The sequence below is a fragment of the Pelodiscus sinensis genome, chromosome 19 (assembly GCF_052426305.1).
Source record: "Pelodiscus sinensis isolate ZL-2025 chromosome 19, ASM5242630v1, whole genome shotgun sequence".
Classification (NCBI taxonomy): Eukaryota; Metazoa; Chordata; order Testudines; family Trionychidae; genus Pelodiscus; species Pelodiscus sinensis.
Genome location: NC_143070.1, coordinates 2720461 through 2740123, shown reverse-complemented (window position 1 = coordinate 2740123; position 19663 = coordinate 2720461). Strand labels below are relative to the sequence as shown.

The 19663-nt window shown below is 56.3% G+C and overlaps 1 protein-coding gene across 1 annotated transcript; it reads left to right on the top strand.

The window, feature by feature from the left end:
* Nucleotides 1-4331: 4331 nt before the first annotated feature.
* Nucleotides 4332-19662, top strand: LOC102458564 (zinc finger protein RFP-like). Its single transcript, XM_075918110.2, has 7 exons — nt 4332-6468; nt 7930-8025; nt 11515-11745; nt 12048-12070; nt 12760-12875; nt 15248-15307; nt 16234-19662. The coding sequence occupies exons 1-7, from the start codon at nt 5947-5949 to the stop codon at nt 16743-16745; spliced, it is 1560 nt and encodes a 519-aa protein (XP_075774225.2). The 5' UTR covers nt 4332-5946; the 3' UTR covers nt 16746-19662.
* The last annotated feature ends 1 nt before the right edge of the window (nt 19663 follows it).

Sequence of the window (19663 nt, the reverse complement as noted above, 5' to 3'; positions counted from 1 at the left end):
GAGTGGGTGGAGGGGCAACTGAAGTGCAGGCACTTGATAGCCTCCTGGCCAAACCAGTCAGGATCACCTGTCAGTGGCCCCAAGATCTACCAGCAGATCCTGATGTACTGGTTGGGGACCACTGGGACAAATCACCCTACACTGAGTGGGGCAAGGAGAGAGGCATCCAGAGGCTCCAAAACTGTGGCTGGAGGCATGAAAACCCTACAGAAAGTCTCTCCCTCGCAGTACATTTTGCAGTGACCAAAAGAGGCAGCGAAGAGCCTGGCAGAGGAGGGGAGGCAGGAACTCAGGCTGGGGGAGAGAAGGGACTGAACATTGAGAGGGGAGGAACAGATGGATTTGGGGATTCCCGATGTGTGTGTCTGGGGGGCAGGACAGCAGAGATTTCTCCCTGCCCGCTCCCCTTGTGAATGTGGGGGGAGATTTCGCTGGGGGTCGCGGTACCGGGAATTCCCCAGCTCCCCTGAGTGCAGCAGCTCCCCATGACCGTGGCCCCCGACCCCACTTACCGTCCATGTTCTCCTGGGCGCTGGGGGGCTGCAGGGAGCGTCTGCCCCCCGGCTCAGCTCCGGCTCAGGGTGGGAGGACTCCAGCCGGGTGCGGCTCCCCCTCGGCCTGCAGCTGGACAGGACACAGCGGGGACCCCGTCGCCCATCGCAGCCTGGCCATGGGAGCTGGGTCCGACGGGGGGGGGGCGGGTAGGTTGCAGGGGGAGCCCCTCAGCAGCCACGGAGAGAAGCCACGTGGTGGGGGGGGAAGGAGGCAAAATGCCTGTGAGCCCCGTACACCCTGTACAACCGGGTGTGGCGGGGGGGGGGGCTCTGTCTGTGGGGCACAGACTGGCAGTCAGGGACGTGGGGGGGCTGGCAGAGGGGGGCTCTGTCTGTGGGGCAGAGACTGGCAGTTGGTCAGGGACGTGGGGGAGGGGCTGGCAGAGGGGGGCTCTGTGGGGCACAGACTGGCAGTTAGTCAGGGACGTGGGGGAGGGGCTGGCAGAGGGGGGCTCTGTCTGTGGGGCACAGACTGGCAGTTAGGGATGTGGGGGAGGGGCTGGCAGAGGGGGGCTCTGTGGGGCTCAGACTGGCAGTTAGTCAGGGACGTAGGGGAGGGGCTGGCAGAGGGAGGCTCTGTCTGTGGGGCACAGACTGGCAGTTAGTCAGGGACGTGGGGGAGGGGCTGGCAGAAGGAGGCTCTGTCTGTGGGGCAGAGACTGGCAGTTGGTCAGGGACGTGGGGGAGGGGCTGGCAGAGGGGGGCTCTGTCTGTGGGGCACAGACTGGCAGTTAGTCAGGGACGTAGGGGAGGGGCTGGCAGAGGGGGGCTCTGTCTGTGGGGCAGAGACTGGCAGTTGGTCAGGGACGTGGGGGAGGGGCTGGCAGAGGGGGGCTCTGTCTGTGGGGCACAGACTGGCAGTTAGTCAGGGATGTGGGGGAGGGGCTGGCAGAGGGGGGCTCTGTCTGTGGGGCACAGACTGTCAGTTAGTCAGGGATGTGGGGGAGGGGCTGGCAGAGGGGGGCTCTGTCTGTGGGGCTCAGACTGGCAGTTAGTCAGGGACGTGGGGGAGGGGCTGGCTGAGGGGGGCTCTGTCTGTGGGGCACAGACTGGCAGTTAGTCAGGGACGTGGGGGAGGGGCTGGCAGAGGGGGGCTCTGTCTGTGGGGCACAGACTGGCAGTTAGTCAGGGACGTGGGGGAGGGGCTGGCAGAGGGGGGCTCTGTCTGTGGGGCACAGACTGGCAGTTAGTCAGGGACGTGGGGGAGGGGCTGGCAGAGGGGGCTCTGTCTGTGGGGCACAGACTGGCAGTTAGTCAGGGATGTGGGGGAGGGGCTGGCAGAGGGGGGCTCTGTGGGGCACAGACTGGCAGTTAGTCAGGGATGTGGGGGAGGGGCTGGCAGAGGGGGCTCTGTCTGTGGGGCACAGACTGGCAGTTAGTCAGGGATGTGGGGGAGGGGCTGGCAGAGGGGGCTCTGTCTGTGGGGCACAGACTGGCAGTTAGTCAGGAATGTGGGAGGGGGCGTCTGGGGCACAGACTGGCAGTTGGTCAGGGTTGCGGGGGAGGGGCTGGCAGAGGGGGGCTGTGTTGAGGACAGACTGGCAGTTGGTCAGTGATGGGGGAGGGGCTGGTAGTGGGGGGTCCTGTCTGTCTGTCTGTCTGTCTGTCTGTGGGCAGTCCTGGAGGCTTTGCATATAGCATAGTAATAGAGATGTGGCCGAGTTGGTTTGGTTTTGCTGAAACAAAAGCCAGGACTATGCAGCACTTTAAAGACTAACAAGATGGTTTATTAGGTGATGAGCTTTCGTGGGCCAGACCCACTTCCTCAGATCAAATAGTGGAAGAAAATTAGCATGACCATGTATACCAAAGGGGTACAATAAAAAAAAAGTGAACACACATAAAATAGACCTTAATTTTTTGTGGAAGAAAGCCCGATGGCTAAAATGGCCATCGGAGCTTTCTTGCGCAAAAGCGCATCTATACTGGGCACGGATGCTTTTGCGCAAAAGCACTTTTTGCACAAAAGCATTCGTGCCAATCTAGACACTCTTTTGTGGAAATACTTTTAACAGAAAAATGTTTCCGTTAAAAGTATTTCTGCAAAATCATGCCAGTCTAGACGCAGCCCTGGTGTATTTGTTAAGCCCCCAGCTCCCAGAAGCCTGTGATGAGATGAGAATCTCTCCTAAACAAAGGAAGTTACTAGTTTTCTTGGGTTTAGAGAAAGTTAGATATTATTTGTGACCTGAGTGCAGCCTAACAGCCTGAGAAGCCAGACGATGATTTGTCCTTTTTATAGGTGTTCATTTTTTTTAATTGTATCCTTTGGTATATATGATCATGCTAATTTGCTACATAGTCCTGGTTTTTGTTTCATCATTTCAGGATAGGGTTGCCAGCTGTCTGGGTTTGAACCGGACAGTCCAGTATTTGAGCTTTCTGTTTGGGAAACAAATTGAGAAAATATAAATGTCCGGTATTTTCTAAATAAGATGTAAGGTAGATTGTGATGAAATGTCAAGTGTGTCTGGTATTTTTGTTGAAACCATCTGGCAACCCTAGATGTGGTCAACCTCACATCATCAAAGACCAGTAGTTTGGCTGAAGGAAACAGGGAGGTTTTGCTTCTAAATCACTGACATTCTGGGAGTTTAGTGAGTTTCTTTGCGTCCCGGGTTTGCTCTGTTCACGTCCCCAAAGTGCTCTACTCAGCCAGGAGAGCGAGAAGGTGACTGTGGTTAAAGTGAATGCTGAGATTGTCACAGAATCGCAGAAGCACATTGGGGCATTAGGAGAAACATCAACGAGTGAAAGAGTCTGTGTGAAATCAGCCATGTCTGCAACAGTCCCCATGGCATGTTTTTGGGGAATGTGATGGGGACAGAAAACAGCTGCACTTCTAGCGACTGCAGGCCCTTATCTGGCTCCATCCCCACCCTGCCTGAGTCCCATATATCCTTTTTAGGGTTTACCCACACCAACCACTGGGGGATCTTCTAGTAGTTCACCCTTAATGATGCTTCCCTCCTCACTAGGTTTACAGTCTCACAGCAAATATTTTTATTTTATTCTCCAAATGCCACATCACCTGTTAGTGGTTAACTTGCAATATATACTGTCATTGTGTTGTATGTTTATTACTATATGTTCGTGCTTTTAATGTTCAAACATTGATTTTATGTAAAACAAAATGGAGTCGGTCACCTTAGTCCCCGGGGTTCCATCTTGGGCTTTGCCCCCTCCCACTGGAACATTCCAAGACAGTTGAGGAACCGGTTCTAACCGGATTTTCCCCCCTCGTCTTCCCATTTCTAGCAGAGGGGAGCACGGGCCACTGGCTGAATTTGGGGGAGATCACCCTGAAACCCCAGTACGGGAACTCAGCAATGAGGCTGCACCTGACCCAGAGGAGGGGCTGGCCCTCCCCTCTGTGCTAGGTGGGGCTGGGCCATGATGGGGTGTTGGGGCTACTCTGATGCTGGAGGACAGGGGGGTTGGGCCTCGTATGGGGCCTGGTGAGGGGGCCAGCTTCCCCAAGCAGGGGGGCAGGGGGAGAACACACCCAGGCCCCCAGTCTCTTCATATCACAGGCGGCTGGGAGAGTCAGTGCTGAGCAGTGGGGCAGGGCACCAGGGGCTGGGCTGTTTGCTCCCCCTCCTGCTCCAGTGCTTCCTTATTTGGAAGGGGCAGGAGGCAGCGGGAGTGAGGGGAACCCACATGGTTGGTAAGAATCCAGCCTCTACTCCGGGTTGCTCAACTCACCACATGACAGGATGCCGCAGGCTCCTGGTCCCAGCAGCTGCCCCTGCCGGTGCCCGCCCAGCATTCAACTGAGACTCCAACTCGGTCACTAAACTCCCTGCGAGCTGGGCCGGCTCTTTTGCAGACATTTCAGGGGTGTGCAGAACAACCCAAACCTGCGCCCCTCCCCTAGCCTGACTCCCCCCCACACCTGCCGATGGCACTGGGGGGGGAGTTTTTCACAGGCTTCCTGCTTCTGATGCCCTTCGAGAGAAATGTTGCCATTGCTCATAGAGTTTTGGGCCGCTGCTCTTCCAATTGTTTGTCCGCTCTCCTCAGTATATTTTTATGTTTCATTGGCCAGAGTTTAGGCTCCTTTCGATTTTCCTCACTAGGATTGAACTTCCACTTTGTAAACGATGCCTTTTTATCTCTCTCTGCTTCTTTCTGTTACTCGGTTAAGTCATGGTGGCACTTTTTTGGTTCTTTGACTGTGTGTTTTAATTCGGGGTGTACAGTTAAGTTGAGCCTCTCTTACGGATGCCTTTCTGGTGTGTGCGCTGGGCCAAACGCACTGCTGCGCCGTGCACACGGCCTGGGAGCTGCCAACCGTGTGTGGCCCTGAGCAGCCTCTGATGTTTCCACGGGCGGCCGGCTTGAGCCCAGAGCTAGCCCTGAGTGGGGGTGACCCGGGGGGAGCAGCTCAACCGTGCAAAGGGGCTGCCCAGAGGCAGGACATGAGCCTCGCTGGGCGTGGCAGCGACATCACAAGGGCCTATTGCAGCCCCTCAGCTTATTGGCTAAAGAAGTTTGGGAGGCGGTGACCTCACAGAGCATCCATGACAACGGCCAGGTGGGACAGGCTGCAGGGCAGGGGCAATCTCAGAGACCCCCCCCCATGGCTTTGCTGCAGGGAGTCTCTTCCTTGAGGTCTGCAAAAGAGTCTGAATTCAGAGTCACGTCCGGGAGCACCAGGAAGAGGCTCTTTGGGGTCTTCTCCATTCCCGCAACTACCTGAGCTCGTAGACAGACGCCCTGTGGGAAAGGTAAGAGCCTCTGAGAGGTCTGGTGCCAAAACAGCCTGATCCACCTGTTGCTGGCCAAACTGAAGGCAGGAAAACTCTAGGGGAGGTTCTTTCATACCCAGTGGAACTGAATAGTGAGTGGATGAGAATTCTCCTAATTCCCTTGACCCGGAGCAATAAGAGACAAGTCTGTGATCCTCTAATGCCCCATCCCTGGGGAGGTGCGGACAGGCAATTAACCATGGAACGCTCTCTTCCAATGTGTGTTACCTGCTTGTGATAAATGTGTTCTGCCCACGGCCCTAGCTTGCAGCCGGGGTACATGCACTGTGTAGATATCACCTACGGTACATGAACTCCTTGGGAGAGAGACACAATCAGAGGCAAGATCAAGATTCACTCAAGGGATTTGTTTTTTGTGCACTCCTGCACCCCTCTCTGTCTGTCCCCAGATCCCCCAGCAGCCAGACAGTGAAACCCCCTTTCTCACAGGGGGTACGTCTCCCCTGCACACTTATCTCGGAATAAGCTAATCCAGAACAGATCGTCCAAAATAGCTTATTCTGAAATAGCACATCTGCACTACAGGGAAGCCTTGAAATTAGTCCGAGGCAGGTTCCCCTAATGTGGACGTGCTACCTCGATTTACAGCCCCAGGAGGCGCTGGGGAGTAATGACTTTGAATGGCCCTGGGGAGGGGCTATTTTGAAATAGCAGCAGTGGAGCGTCCACCCATTTCCCAGCAGAAGGAAGTGAGACTAAACTCTCTGGTCTCTGCACCAGAAGCCATGGCTGCTGTGAATCCAGCAAACACGCTCCAGGATGAAGTGACCTGTTCCATTTGCCTGGAGTATTTCAACGATCCAGTGGCTCTCGACTGTGATCACAGCTTCTGCAGAGCCTGCATCACCCAGTGCTGGGGGGGACTCACTGCAGACGTCTCCTGCCCCCAGTGCAGACAGGCCTTTGCCCAGGGGAACCTCAGGCCAAACAGGCAGCTGAGGAGTTTTGTGGATGCAGCCAGAGAACTCCAGTCGCAGGCAGGGAGGGAACCAGCCCCAGAGAGACTGTGTGAGAAACACCAGGAGCCTCTCAAACTCTTCTGCAGAGAGGATGAAATCCCCATCTGCCTGGTGTGCGACAGATCCAAGGGGCACCGAGGTCACACCGTGATTCCTGCCGAGGAAGCTGCCGAAGAATTCCAGGTAGGGAAATGCCGACTGTGATCCCTGCCCTCCTGGGACTGAGGGGGAGCTCTGGGGAACAACTCCCACCCTGGGAATCTAGCCCGGTCAGGGGTGGGACTGCAGGAAGCAGGGACGGCCTGGGGATAGGGCACTGCAATGGGGTCATTGCCTCCCGAGTGCCTCTCGTAGCATGGGGTAGCCCTGCCTCAGTTTCCCAAAAAAGACCCACAGTGGCATTTTTTGTGGCCAGTAACAGCCCTGCTCTCCCAGCAGGGACTCTCAGGACTTTGAGTCTGGAGTTTGGCCTTATCATCCTGAGCAAGATCCAGGGTCCCCTCTGCCTGCTCCAGGGGCCTCCTCTCTCTGGCTTTCCATGGGCCTGTTTCACCTACCCCAGGTTGGGTTGGATCCCATGACCCCTCTCCCTTCCTTGGAAGGAGAATTGACTATGTCAAAGGTGGGGTTACCAACCAATGTTCCTTCTAATATTTTCCATCTGTGTGTGGATTAAATTTTGTTCTGTGCGCCGAGGCATGTGTGGCTGTGCACCACCCATATAAACACCTGCTGCCAGCTGTGGGTGACTGGCCATGCAGCTAATCAGCTGGGCAGCACTGGAATCTCTCCTGGCTGGGTGCCCAAGCACCCAACTTACAGGGACCCTGCTGAGAGCTTCTCCCTTGAAAGGGCAGCCAGCCTGTGCCCAGCCTCATCCCCACCCGCCTCTCTTGAGCCACAGGGAGAGCCCCAGTCCTGCAGATTCCTCTTGGGGATTTCTCTCTGCAGATTCAGTGGGGAAACCTTGTGCCCAGCACGTGTCCATGCTGATGTTAATGGCAATGGCAATAATTGGTAGTGGATAGAATGCACTGGTGTCTATAGCACCGGCCTCTCTGGGCCCCAGGGAGCGATTGGGGCCCCGTGGGGCTGGGCAACGTATGGACAAGCCAGCCAGAGAGAGCTCCTAGCCCTAGCCACAGCCTCATGAACACCACCCGCAGCAGGTGGGTAAAGAAAGAACCAGGAAATGGGGGAGGGACACTGAGGGGTGTTTGCAAACACCTGCAATCGCCAGAGCTAGGTCATCACGGGTGGCTGCCAGGCCAGATTTCCACACTCACCCCCCCACACACACGCTCCCCAGCCTCTCTGGAGGTCCCCGATGCTCACCATGGCTCTCCTCTCCTCCAGCTCCCTCCCCTGAGATCTCCCCCCCACCCTCATCTCCTCCCTCTGCATGCAGCCTCTGAGTATGAGACACCCGTTCCCTATTGGTGTCAATAGAGTAACAAGGTCCCACAATTGAAATGAAAACACTCCCAGTGCCCATTCCTAGGATTCCACTTGCTTGGTGTCTCTGATCCCATAGACCTACCAGGCTCTGCAGTGGGGAGTACAGTGTGTGGTTGTGCTGGGCCAGCTCCCCCCAAACCCTAAAACTAAACATAGCACCATTCCCATCACTTTCTGTGTCTCCAGGAAAGGCTCCAGGCCCATCTACAGACTCTGAGAGCCGAGAGAGAAAAGCTGCTGGGACTGAAAGTGAGCAGGGAGAAGACCAGCCAGACATACCTGGTAGGTGCCCGGCGTTATTACCCTGCTGTTGTAGCGAGCCGGAGAGAGCTGATCCGGAATCAGACACTAAGGAGCAGCCCTAGACTGGATTACAGTTTCTCTTCATCAGCCAGGGAATGAGCATCCAGAAATCACAATTCATTGCTTTAGCAAAACCCCTCCTTAGGGCTGGACCCTAAACCAGCCGCTTCCAACTTTTGTGCGTTTGTGGAACCCTGTAGAAATGTCAAAGGGAGGTTCTTTGACCCCTCTGTAAATCGATTATCTGTGTGAACAGCTGAATTCTGTCCAGTCTAAGTCCTTTTCTGACATGGTCCATGGCCCCCAGGGCACCAAGACCACACTGCTGCTCACTCGGTAAACTGTTATTCTGATCTACAGCCTGTTAACTACGGTTAGTTTATTAAACTCACTTCACAAGCAACAATTTATATTAACGAACAGCCAAAACTGGGAATGAGGAAATGCCGTGCCCTAGAGCAAAGGCCCAGTGAAATATGTTTGTCATCAATTCCCAGCCTCTCTCAGCTCAGAGTTTGCAGGACATATAGGCTATGTCTGCACTGCCAGTTTTTTTCGGCAGAAGATATGCAAATCGCACTTGCATATGCATATCTTCTGCCAATCCTTTTTTCAGAAGCGGTTTTTTTGGTATTTGGCCCCATGTAGACGGGGCCAAATGTTGGGAAAAAACCCTTTTTCACAAGACCCCTTATTTCTCGTAAATCAAGGATCACATGGTTTTGCAAAAAAGGGTTTTTTCCCCGACATTTGGCCCTGTCTACACGGGGCCACATACCAGCAAATCCTCTTTCGAAAAAAGGATCGGCAGAAGATATTCAAATGAGAGTGCGATTTGCGTATCTTCTACTGGAAAAAGAAGGCAGTTTAGATGCAGCCTGAGTTAGTTCCTGAGGAGGCCTTTTGTGCAATCTTTGCTGTTCTGAACTCCAGCTTAAATAACTAAATAAAGCCCCGTGTTCCCAGATGTCAAGTTCTTCCCTCCGCTGCTTCCTGGCTTAGTCCCTTTGTGCTCTGACAGTTTCTCCATTCCTGTCATTCACCTCGGGTACCTGCTTTTTCTCTCATGGGTTCATTTGCCTTTTTCTTCCCACCTGTCTCTGTGAACGTGGTTCTGAGCAGAGCTGAGCAAATACCAGATCTTCGCTGGCGGGGTATTTAAAAAACTAGCCAATTAGCCTGCCATAAGACGGGATTTTCAGGTCTCTCCTCCACGTCGGTCTTCCCTCCTGAGCCTCCGGTCTCTCTCTCTCTTTCTCTCTCCTCCCACTGCCTCCCTCTCTCTCTCTCAGCTCTCCTCCACCTTCTGCCTCTCTCTCCGTCTCTCTCTTTCTCTTCTCCCCCTCCTGCCTCTCACTCTCCCTTTCTCTTCTCCTACTCCTCCTGCCTCTCTCTCCCCTCCGTCTCTCCCCGCCCCCCTTCTCCTTCCCTTTTCCTCCCACCGCGGCGCTTGGCTGAGTGCTGCCTGCTCAGCTGGGCTGCCACGAGAGAGGGGGTGGGGCGGTGACATACACGGCCAGGGGCGGGGCTGTCTATGTCACCGCCCCCCCTTCCCCTCTCCCGAGGTGGCCCGGCTGAGGGGCGCACCACTCAGTGCCATGGCGGGAGGAGGAAGGGGGGGCGGTGATGTACACAAGGACTCCGGTTGCGGCCAGTGGCTGCACCCGTCCCCCTTGCCAGGTCTGCTTCCCGTCCAGCCCCATGACCCCCGATCCCCCCAAGCTCTGCATCCCACCCCCTCTTCCTGCCAGCCAGCCCCACGGCCCCCCTGGACACCCCCCCGCCAGCGCTGCTTCCCTCCCCCCTTCCTCCGGGCCCCCCCATCCTCCCCTCCAGCCCTCCAGCCCCCAATCCCACCCCAGCTCTGCTTTCCACCCTCCTTCCAGCCAGCCCTGTCCCTTCCCGTCCCTGTGTGGTGCCCACCCCCCTTCCTCTCCCTCCGTGGCGTGCTGTGGCGCTCCCGCCGGGCCCACCTGAGTGGCGCTCAGCTGGGCCCTGGCAGGGGAGCAGGTGGTGGCAAGCATGGGGAGCGCAGACCCCAAAAGGCCGCTTGCTGCCCTGGGCCCAGCTGAATGGTACTCAGACTCACAGACACTGGGCTACTATATATATGATGATGGATTGAACCAAAAATTATCTATTTTTTAAATTATTAGCACATCACAATTTGTTTCTTTGCTTGGTCAAATGAAATCTTATAAAAAATGATCGTTTCCAAAATAATTCAAACCTTAAAATCTGGAGGGAAAAGTAAAGGGAATATTTTGATTTGTCATGTCATAGAATCATAGAATCATAGAATAATAGGACTGGAAGGGACCTCAAGAGGTCATCGAGTCCAGCCCCCCGCCCTCAAGGCAGGATCAAGCTCCGTCTACACCATCCCTGACAGATGTCTAACGAACCTGTTCTTAAATATCTCCAGAGAGGGAGATTCCACCACCTCCCTTGGCAATTTATTCCAATATTTGACCACCCTGACAGTTAGGAATTTTTTCCTAATGTCCAATCTAAACCTCCCCTGCTGCACTTTAAGCCCATTACTCCTTGTCCTGTCCTCAGAAACCAAGAGGAACAAATTTTCGCCTTCCTCCTTGTGACACCCTTTTAGATATTTGAAATGTATTTATTTCTGCTGCACAACAACCAGGTGACATCACCAGTAATTCATGAAATGTTTCTTTGGCAAAAAATCTGCATTTTTCCAGGAAAATAATATAATGCAGAAAATGTCACCAAGGGCTAATGCTGAATTATGCCCCCTGCTGCTTTAGATCTGTATTGCTGAGGGTATCAGCCACTCACGATCCAAAGCACGTCAGACATGGAAACGTCTTTTATGAGAGTCTGGGGTCAAACAGGAAGACGTGACAAAAATCCTCTCTCTAGTAACCGCAGGAGACTGTTCACAGTCTGGTGACTTAGAATTTGCAAAGAGATTCTCCCCCTGCACACTCAGTGAAGGGGCCCAGGCTCCACCCACGTCCCCCTAGCGGTGGTGGGTTATGTCTAGACTGGCATGATTTTCTGGAAATGCTTTTAACAGAAAAGCTTTCCATTAAAAGCATTTTCGGAAAGCGCGTCTAGATTGGCAGGACGCTTTTCCACAAAAGCACTTTTTGCGGAAAAGCGTCCGTGGCTAATCTAGATGCGCTTTTCCGCAAAAAAGCCCCGATCGCCATTTTCGCGATCAGGGCTTTTTTGAGGAAAACAAATCTCTGCTGTCTACACCGGTCCTTTTGCGCAAAAGTGTTTCGGAAAAAGACTTTTGCCCGAACGGGAGCAGCATAGTATTTCCGCAAAAGTACTGACAATCTTACATGAGATCGTAGGTGTTTTTGCGGAAATTCAAGCGGCCAGAGTAGACAGCTGGCAAGTTTTTCCGGAAAAGCGGCTGCTTTTCTGGAAAAAGTGGCCAGTCTAGACACAGCCAATATGTTCTTCCTTTGGTTCTTCTTCTTCTTCTAGAAATGGACACGAGCCGAGTGGCAGAAGTTTGTGGCCGAGTTTCAGCAGCTGCGGCAGTTCCTCGAGGAACAAGAGCGACTCCTGCTGGCCCAGCTGGAGCAGCTGGACGAGATGATCGTGAAAACATGGACTGACACTGTCACCAAACTCTTGGAGCAGATTTCCCGTCTCAGCGAGCGGATCCGGGAGCTGGAGGGGAAGTGTCAGAAGCCAGCGAGTGAATTCCTGCAGGTGAGACTGAGGGAGAAACAGCCCAGTTCCCACCACAGAGACAGGACAGCACCTAACAGATGGGCACAGGAGTCAGAGCAGTCTGTGTGCACCTTCCTGACATGGAAATTATTGTTGTTTTGTGCAGACCCACAGGCACAAAGAGACTAGAGATGGCAAAGCCCCATCGCTCAGGGATCCGTGGCCCTGGGGCCAGGCAAAGCCTAGTTCCCCTCACTCGCCAAATCCCTCCCTTGGAATTCACAGTGTGTGTCAGGTGGGACTGAAACTCTCTCTCCCTCCTTCTCTCTCTCTCTCTCCAGGACATCAGAAGCACCCTGAGCAGGTCGGTGGCTCTCACACCTCACAGCGCTGGGGAAACACTGGGCAGTGAAGTTGTCGCTGCCTCTCCCCAGGGCTCCACAGCAGAACGTGCGGGAAGGTCACATTTGGGATACAAATCTCTGACCCATGTAACCCTGAGGCCCTCGCCCCTTTGCAGACGACTCTGCAACGCCCCAGGGAAAGGCGCAGACTGGCCTGTGGTACATTCTACCATGTCACCGCCCTGGGGACTGGCTGCCCCAGGACTGAGGGGTGGGACATGGGCCTGTCCCTGCTGGGCGCTGGGCACCATTCAGCCCAGGGCAGCAGGATCCAGGGTCTGTCCCACCTGAGGGCTGTTTGGAGCCTGTGTGGGATGAGCTGGGGAGGAGTGGGGAGAGCTGGTGTCTCAGTCTTGTTCCTAGTGGGCAGATACCTACAGCCCTTCCCCTGGGAACCTCCCATCCCTCAGTGCCTGGAGGCCCAGGAGTGAATTGGCCGCGGAGACCCAATTCCCCTTTGTCCCCAGAGCTGGTGTCTCCAGGCCAGATTTTAAGAATATTATCGGGTCTGTTGAGGGGAACACGGCCCAGCCATGGGAGAATTGCAGGGATTCTAATTCCAGCCCCATCAGGGCAGCGACTCACTGGCCAGAGAGTAAGAACTGAGTCACTCAGTGCAGGGTCACCGTGGGACGTTGTGTCTCCCCAGGTGTGAGGAGGGGCAGGCCCAGCAGCCAAAGAAGATGGCTCCTGAACTGGAAGAACAAGTCCGTGGTTTCTCCCAGAAAGCGATTGCGCTGTCGGAGACACTGAGGGAGTTCAAAGGTACCTAGGGGGGGATGGCGGAGGGGAAAGTGAGAGCGTGGAAGGAGAATGGCACTGGTCAGTTGGTTTATAATTAAATGATGTTTCTACGTCAGGGGTGGGAAATACATTTTTGCCAGGGCCACGTCAAAAATTTTTGAAGTGATTCCCAAGCCACACCAGAAGGGGCGGGACCTCAAACAGAAGGGGCGGGGCCAGGATGCTTTAGGGCTTCCCCACCCAAAGACCATGATTGCTCTGGGGATGGGGGGGCCCTTTGCCACTCCCCCCAGGTTCTCACTAGATGCTCATGCCCCTGGTGGTCAGAGGAGACTTTCCACGTTCCCTCACCCCAATCAGGGCTTGGGGCAGGAGGACACACGAAGCTTCCTCCCACCTTGCCAGGAGCACACGGCACGTCTAAGTGCCACACGCCCCTCGCAGGGTGGGGGTAGGGCAGAGGAAACTTCACGTGTCCCCCCCTGTCTACAGGCTCTGATTGGCCTAGGAGATAGGCAATCTCCACTACATGTATATATATTTTATCTGTAACTAGTTCTGTTCCAATCACCATTGTGTTAGGAACAGTAAAGGGCTTGTATAATTCACACGCTGCACACACAGGAAGATTGAATTGTCAGGGGTTTTGCTGTCCAAGCAACTTTCAGGTTCATCTCTTTTCTGATTCATTACTGCTCAGCACAGGCCAATGTGCATAGGTCACTTCTCCACAGGGGGGTTCTGGATGTGTCTTCCTGGCTGGGCAGGTCACTTGGTGTCTGTCTGCAAGCACCATGTGCGGGCAACACATCTGTGTCCCGCAGAGCAACTCAGGAACGTGGCAATCACACGGCTCACCAGGCCCAAGCCGAGCCAATTAGCACCAATCGCGGGGGGGGGGGCACCCCAAGGTATAGGAAAGTAGCCAAGGGCTACACTTTGCTGTGGCAGAGGTGTGGGGTCTAAGGTAGAGGTTGGGTGCAGAAGGGCGCACGGGGTAAGGGACTGAGGTGCAGGAGATGATGTGGGGTCTGACAGGAAGTTTGGGGTGGTGACCTGGGTCAGGTGTGGGGTGTAGGGTCAGGGAGGGGTTCTGGGTGCAGGTGAGGATTCCGGGCAGGGGCGCTAGGAGGGGTGCAAAGTCTGGGAAGGAGCTGTGACCTGGGAGAAGGGGAAAAGGGAGGTGTAGAGTGCAGTGTTTGGGTGGTGACATGGGGCAGGGGAATGGGAGGGTGCTGGGTGCAGGAAAGGATTCTGGCCTGGGGGAGGAGTATTGGGGCGAGGGGCTGCAGGGAAGGAGAAGGCCCCTCCCCCACGGCGAGGGGTCCCTCCAGCACAGGAGTCTTGTGCCTCCTCCCAGCAGCTGCAGGCCCAAGGCTTGTCCCTGAGAGGGGTAGGGAAGGCGGGAGGCAGGCGGAACAGAGGCATGTCCCTGAAAGGGCTGGGGATGGGTTGGGGCTTGAGAGGGCAGGGGGAGGAGGGACAGAAGGACAGGGGAGTGTCCCTGAGAGGCCTGGGGATAGGAGGGGGGAGGGACAGAGGGCCGTGGGCAGTGTGACACTGGGCCCCTGGCTCTCTGCGCCCTGGCCCAGGCACACGGGCCATTGTAACCGGGATGTGACTCTGCCCGAGCCTGAGCCAGGCCCGGCCCAGGCCCCGGCCCCTGCAGCCACTGAGCAGCGGGTCACAAGTGGCCTCCCCGCCCTGCTCTGCCGGAGCAAGGTGAATCTGGCCCATGGGGCCCACCACCCCTGCCTCAGTTTCCCCAGGAATAAAATGATTTTCTCCTTATTCCGACTGCTGTGAATGAAGGCTGAAGCCCCATCATGCTGCTCTGTGTAGAGATGCTGAGCAAACAGCCCCACAGCTCAGTCAGAGCCAAGATTTTGCAAACTCCTAACCTCCTGTTCGCACCTCAGGCTACGTCTAGACTGCTAGCCTCTTTCAAAAGGGGCTGTTTCAAAAGTATCTTTCGAAAATGAACATCTAGACAACAAGACGATTTTTCGAAAAAGTGGCTTGATTTTTCGAAAGAGAGCCTAGGCGCTCTCTTTTGGAAAAGCCCTGTTTTCATGCACTAGCACCTTTTTTCGAAAGATGACTTTTGAAAAAAGGCGTTATTCCTCATAGAGTGAGGTTTACCACCGTGTTCTTTCGATTTCCTGTCAGCAGGACGCGGTGGTAGTCTAGACACAGGTAAAGTAGACCCTATAGTTTAGACACATCCTCCAGGACCAAAGTGCCGGAAGCTGCTTTGATGCCAAAGGCTCTGCAGGGCCTGGGCCTAGGCATCGACAAAAGGCCAGATGTGAGCGAGGCCTGAGTGTGTCTGTGACGTGACAACCTGGCTCTGGGCTCCCCGTGCAAACCTGAATCTCCCCCTCCCCCCCTAGACACTCTGCCGGCCGCACTGGAGGCAAGAAGTGGGGAACCTCTAAGAGCGCACAGACCAGGTGAGCTGCCTTGGGCCTCATGCCCCGCTCAGAGCCAGGCCTGATTTTAAGCACACAGCCCCAATCCACAGCCCAGCCCCCTGCCCAGAACCCTTCATCCCCAGGGCTACCCCGGAGCCCTCATCCCCTCCAGCCCCCCAACTCCCTGCCTCAGCTTGCATCCCCTCTGATATTTCAAAACCCTCCCCCCCCCCGACCTGGAGACCCTCTACATCCAAAACTCCTCTTGGCTTTGGTCTCCCCTTGTTCTCTGGCACGGGGGGTGGGGTCCAAGAGGGGAGTTTCTCTTCCCCCCGGTGACTGAGGGGCTGTGCCCAGCATGGACTCCGGGGCACTCGGGGACGTTGCTCTTTCTCCTGCCCCCGGCAGAGGACCCAGGAGTCCATGGGAGGGTCCCTGCTCTGCCAGCGGAAGGGATGGATCAGACCCCAGAGCCCCAGGGCCCGGGGCACAGACAGGGGCAGCCCTGGGCCCATGGCAGGCCGAGCCCAGACGTGCCGTGCGGGGAAGACGTGTCCCAGGGGGAATCACAAACCCCCCCAGAGGCAGCTGGGACCCAGGGACATTTCAATGGGGAGGGCCCAGCCGAGGGCAGGGCCTGGATTCAGCCAGCCCTGACCAGGCAGTTTCCATCCGTCCCTCTGGGGTCCCCGGCCCAGAGTCGCTCGTCCCCGGCCCAGGGAGAGAGGGGCAGATTCCCAGTGTCAGGGCCCCTCTGACCCCTTCTCTGCCACGGCCCCTCCCTGCCGGGGAGCAAGCTGCCCTTGGGCTGGGCCGAGACCTCAGGGCTGCTCCCCACTCAGAGCCGGGCGCCCCTGGAGGCAGGAGAGTCCCTGAGTCACGGTCCAGCTGGGGCAGATTCTGTCCCTGACGCCATCGACCCCCCAGGGCTGAGCTCTGCCCCTCACGCTCTGATTCCCCCCCAGCCAACGTGACTCTGGATCCAGACACGGCGCATCCCCGGCTCGTCCTGTCGGGGGATGGGAAACATGTGAGATGGGCAGGGACACGACAGCCACGGCCCGACACCCCGGAGAGATTTGACAATTGGTTCTGTGTGCTGGGCCGGGAGGGCTTCACCTCGGGGAGACATTGCTGGGAGGTGGAGGTGGTGGGTGGGATATTCTGGGCTGTGGGGGTGGCCAGAGAATCTCTGAGCAGGAAGGGAGGGATGAGCTTGAGCCCCCAGGGCGGCATCTGGGCTGTGCGGTGGTGGGGGGATGAATTCCAGGCTCTCACTGACCCTGCGACCTCCCTGCCTCTGACCATCCTCAGCAGGATCCGGGTTTGTCTGGACTGTGACCGGGGGCAGGTGACATTTATCGATGCTGGAACCAAGGCCCCGATCTTCACTTTCCCGCCGGGCTCCCTCCCCGGGGAGAGAATCCGACCCTGGATCTGGGTGGGATCAGGATCCCAGCTTGGCCTGTATCCCTGAAAACAGCCTCTTTAGCCTCACATACACCAGTCTCTGTGATCCTGGAGAACCCCCCTGTACCGAGCCCCTGGCTTCTCATCTCTAGGACTCCTGAAACTCCTCCTCCTTCCTCCCTGCAGCCTCAGGGATTGGAGGGGAAGAACCCCTGGGGCTGCAGGAAGGGCAGAGGTGGGGCTTGGGCAGGGGCAGAACCAGTGGGTTTTTTTGTGACGGTACTTACTGGCGCCTCTGTAATGAAAATGGCTGGGCTGCGTCTCTTAAAGGGGCAATGCCGACCCCACCACTGCTTTTTCTCTTTCTTTTTTTTTTTCTTGCTCAACAAGTTTTCCCCTTGAGTATCAGCACCTTTTTTCTTTTCTTTTCCACAAAAAGCATTGGGCAGAACTAACAGCGGGGCTGGGGACAGGCAGAGGTGGGGTTTGGGCAAGGGACAGAACTAACAGCTGGACTGGGGACAGTGACACAACGAGCAGTGGGCACGGGTGTCTCACAGGTAGGGGTTGGACCACAGGAGGGACACAGTGAGCAGGGCCATCCCTAAGGGAGGTGTGAGGCCTGAGGCTACCCCCAGGCATCGAGTGTGGGACAACCCCACTGCCACAGGCCCCACCCTTCCTCTGCTCCACCCCCACCCCACTGCACCCCTTCCCCTGTTCTCTACCCCTAGTCCCCCAACCCTCGCCGCACCGCTTCCTGCCCCTGCTCCAACATCATCCCCATCCAATGCAAGCCTGGGAGCCTGCCCCCCTCTCCTGGCCTGCTGGGCTGTTTCTCCGAGGGGAGGAGGGACACTGCAAGGGCCAGGTGGGAGAGTCCATGGCCCTGCTAGACACGGAGTCGAGTCAGTCCCCATGGGGACTCCGCTCTGTCCTGGCCCCTGGGCGCCGGCCTCTGTGATCGACAGCTCCTCACACCACAAACCGGCCCAATATTCCGCTTGTGCCCAGGCCCACAGACCAATCACTTCCCCAGGTCCCCGGTGTGGTGCTGCATAAAACGGGAGCCACAGGAGGCTCCGGCTCACCCCAGTGTTACACAATCGCCAGGACTCAGACCAGAGCGGCCGTGCGAGGTGTCTGCACACGGGCTGGTTTGCAAGTGTCGTGTCTGTAGGTTTTTGTCCCCTTTGCATGGGGAGCTGTGGGGCTGCCGGGGGTCTCTGAATGTCACCCTGGCGCCGTGCAGCAGGGTCACACCCCACACAGAGCGGCATCAGCCCGGCCTCCCCGCTCGGGGCTCCAGCCAGGGACATCGGCTGTGCCCCAGCCCCAGGGACAGACCAGAGATGGCACCGCTGGGCCAGCGAGCTGGGGGGCCTGTGTGGTGAAGCTTGTTTGGGACACAGGAAGTACCAGCCTCTGGCAAAGAATGGAAAAGGCCCCAGCCGCCCCTCAGCTTGGTCTTCGCTCCTGCGCCTCCCTTGGGAGCAACGTGGCTACAAACCAGCCTCTGGGGGGCGGGGGGGATTTGGGCTTCTGTGGGGAGGGGGGGACCAGAAAAGGAGGAATGACGTAGCATTGGTGATCAGTAACATCCAGAGCCCTGCCCCAGCCGGCCACTGTCTGACGGGGGCACCAGCCTGAGGCACGACGGCCTGTGTCCCGTTGGGGCCCTGCGCCCAGGTAGAGTCGGCAGCCACGAGGGCTGGGTCAGTATCACTAGGTGCTAATACGCACCTCAGGAACGTGACTGGAACATGCAAACCCGCCAGGGCATTATGGCTGCCAGCATGTGAAACAGAGAGAAGTCGCTCGACCATGCGACCTGCTCTGGCCAGGAGGATGCCAGGAGAGATACATAAGCGCCATAAGCTTCAGTTTAGCTCCTGATCCCAGATGCAGCCTTGCAGGGAACGGCGAGCTGGAAAGAACCGTGGACCCGTCCTGACACAGGATGTACGCCAGAGACTTTTAAGATAGCCGTTTGTACCATCCCTGCTAATTAGCACGGCCATAGGCTGAGCTGTTCTCGCCTGTTGCTCACCCACATACAAACTCCCAGTCTCCATACAGAGTACATATTCATAACTCCACACACAGACATTATACAGGTATACGAAGAGCATATACAGAATCGGTAGAAGGAAAGCTTTCATCTGACACCTCACATGGCCCCCTTTGTACCCACTTTTGGGGCAAACAACCCCCCCCCCCCCCGTGGGTGCAGCAGTGACCTGGCTGCTTCCCTTAAACTCCAGTAACGTGACACCCAGGAAGCTGCCAGATTTGAACTTCAGCTTAAGAGAATAGAAGAACAAAAGAGACTGGGAGTTCGGTGTATAACCGTGTGGGTATGTGGTGTGACTATGACATGTAACCCTCCCCCCAGCAAGACCCCACATCCCCAGCTGCTCCAACACCCTCCCTTGCTCCTGCACCCTCCCTCCTGCCAGACGCCCCTGCATCCACCGTTACTTCTGCACCCTCCCCTGCTAATGCTCCCTCCCCCTGGCCCGACACCCTACTTCCCAGCCTGCTTCTGTACCCCACCTCCCACCCAGATCTTGTAACCTCTCCCCCTTCTACACCCACCTCCCTCCCAGATCCTGCACCCCATCCCTATCCCACTCGCTGGCAGCCCAGTCCTGCACACTGAACCCTCATTTTTGTCCCCACCCCAGAGCCTAAGGGGGGGTCCATAAAATCCAGTAACTCCAGAACCCCAGAAAAGTAAATCTGGCCTATGGGAAGCCCTGGATCTCAGCCCTCCCTGCCCCTTCCCTTCATCCTGTGGGGCTAGAGCACCAGAGGAGCGAGGTGTCCCAATTGGGGGCCACATCAGTGAGGGTTGGAGGTTTTTTTGCTTCTCTCTTGTGTGGCCCCCAACTGATTTTTCTGTGGGTCGGTGGCCCCCGACCCAAAAAGGGTTCCTTACCCCTGCATAAAGAAAGAAAACATTGAACCCTTTTGTGCTGGACA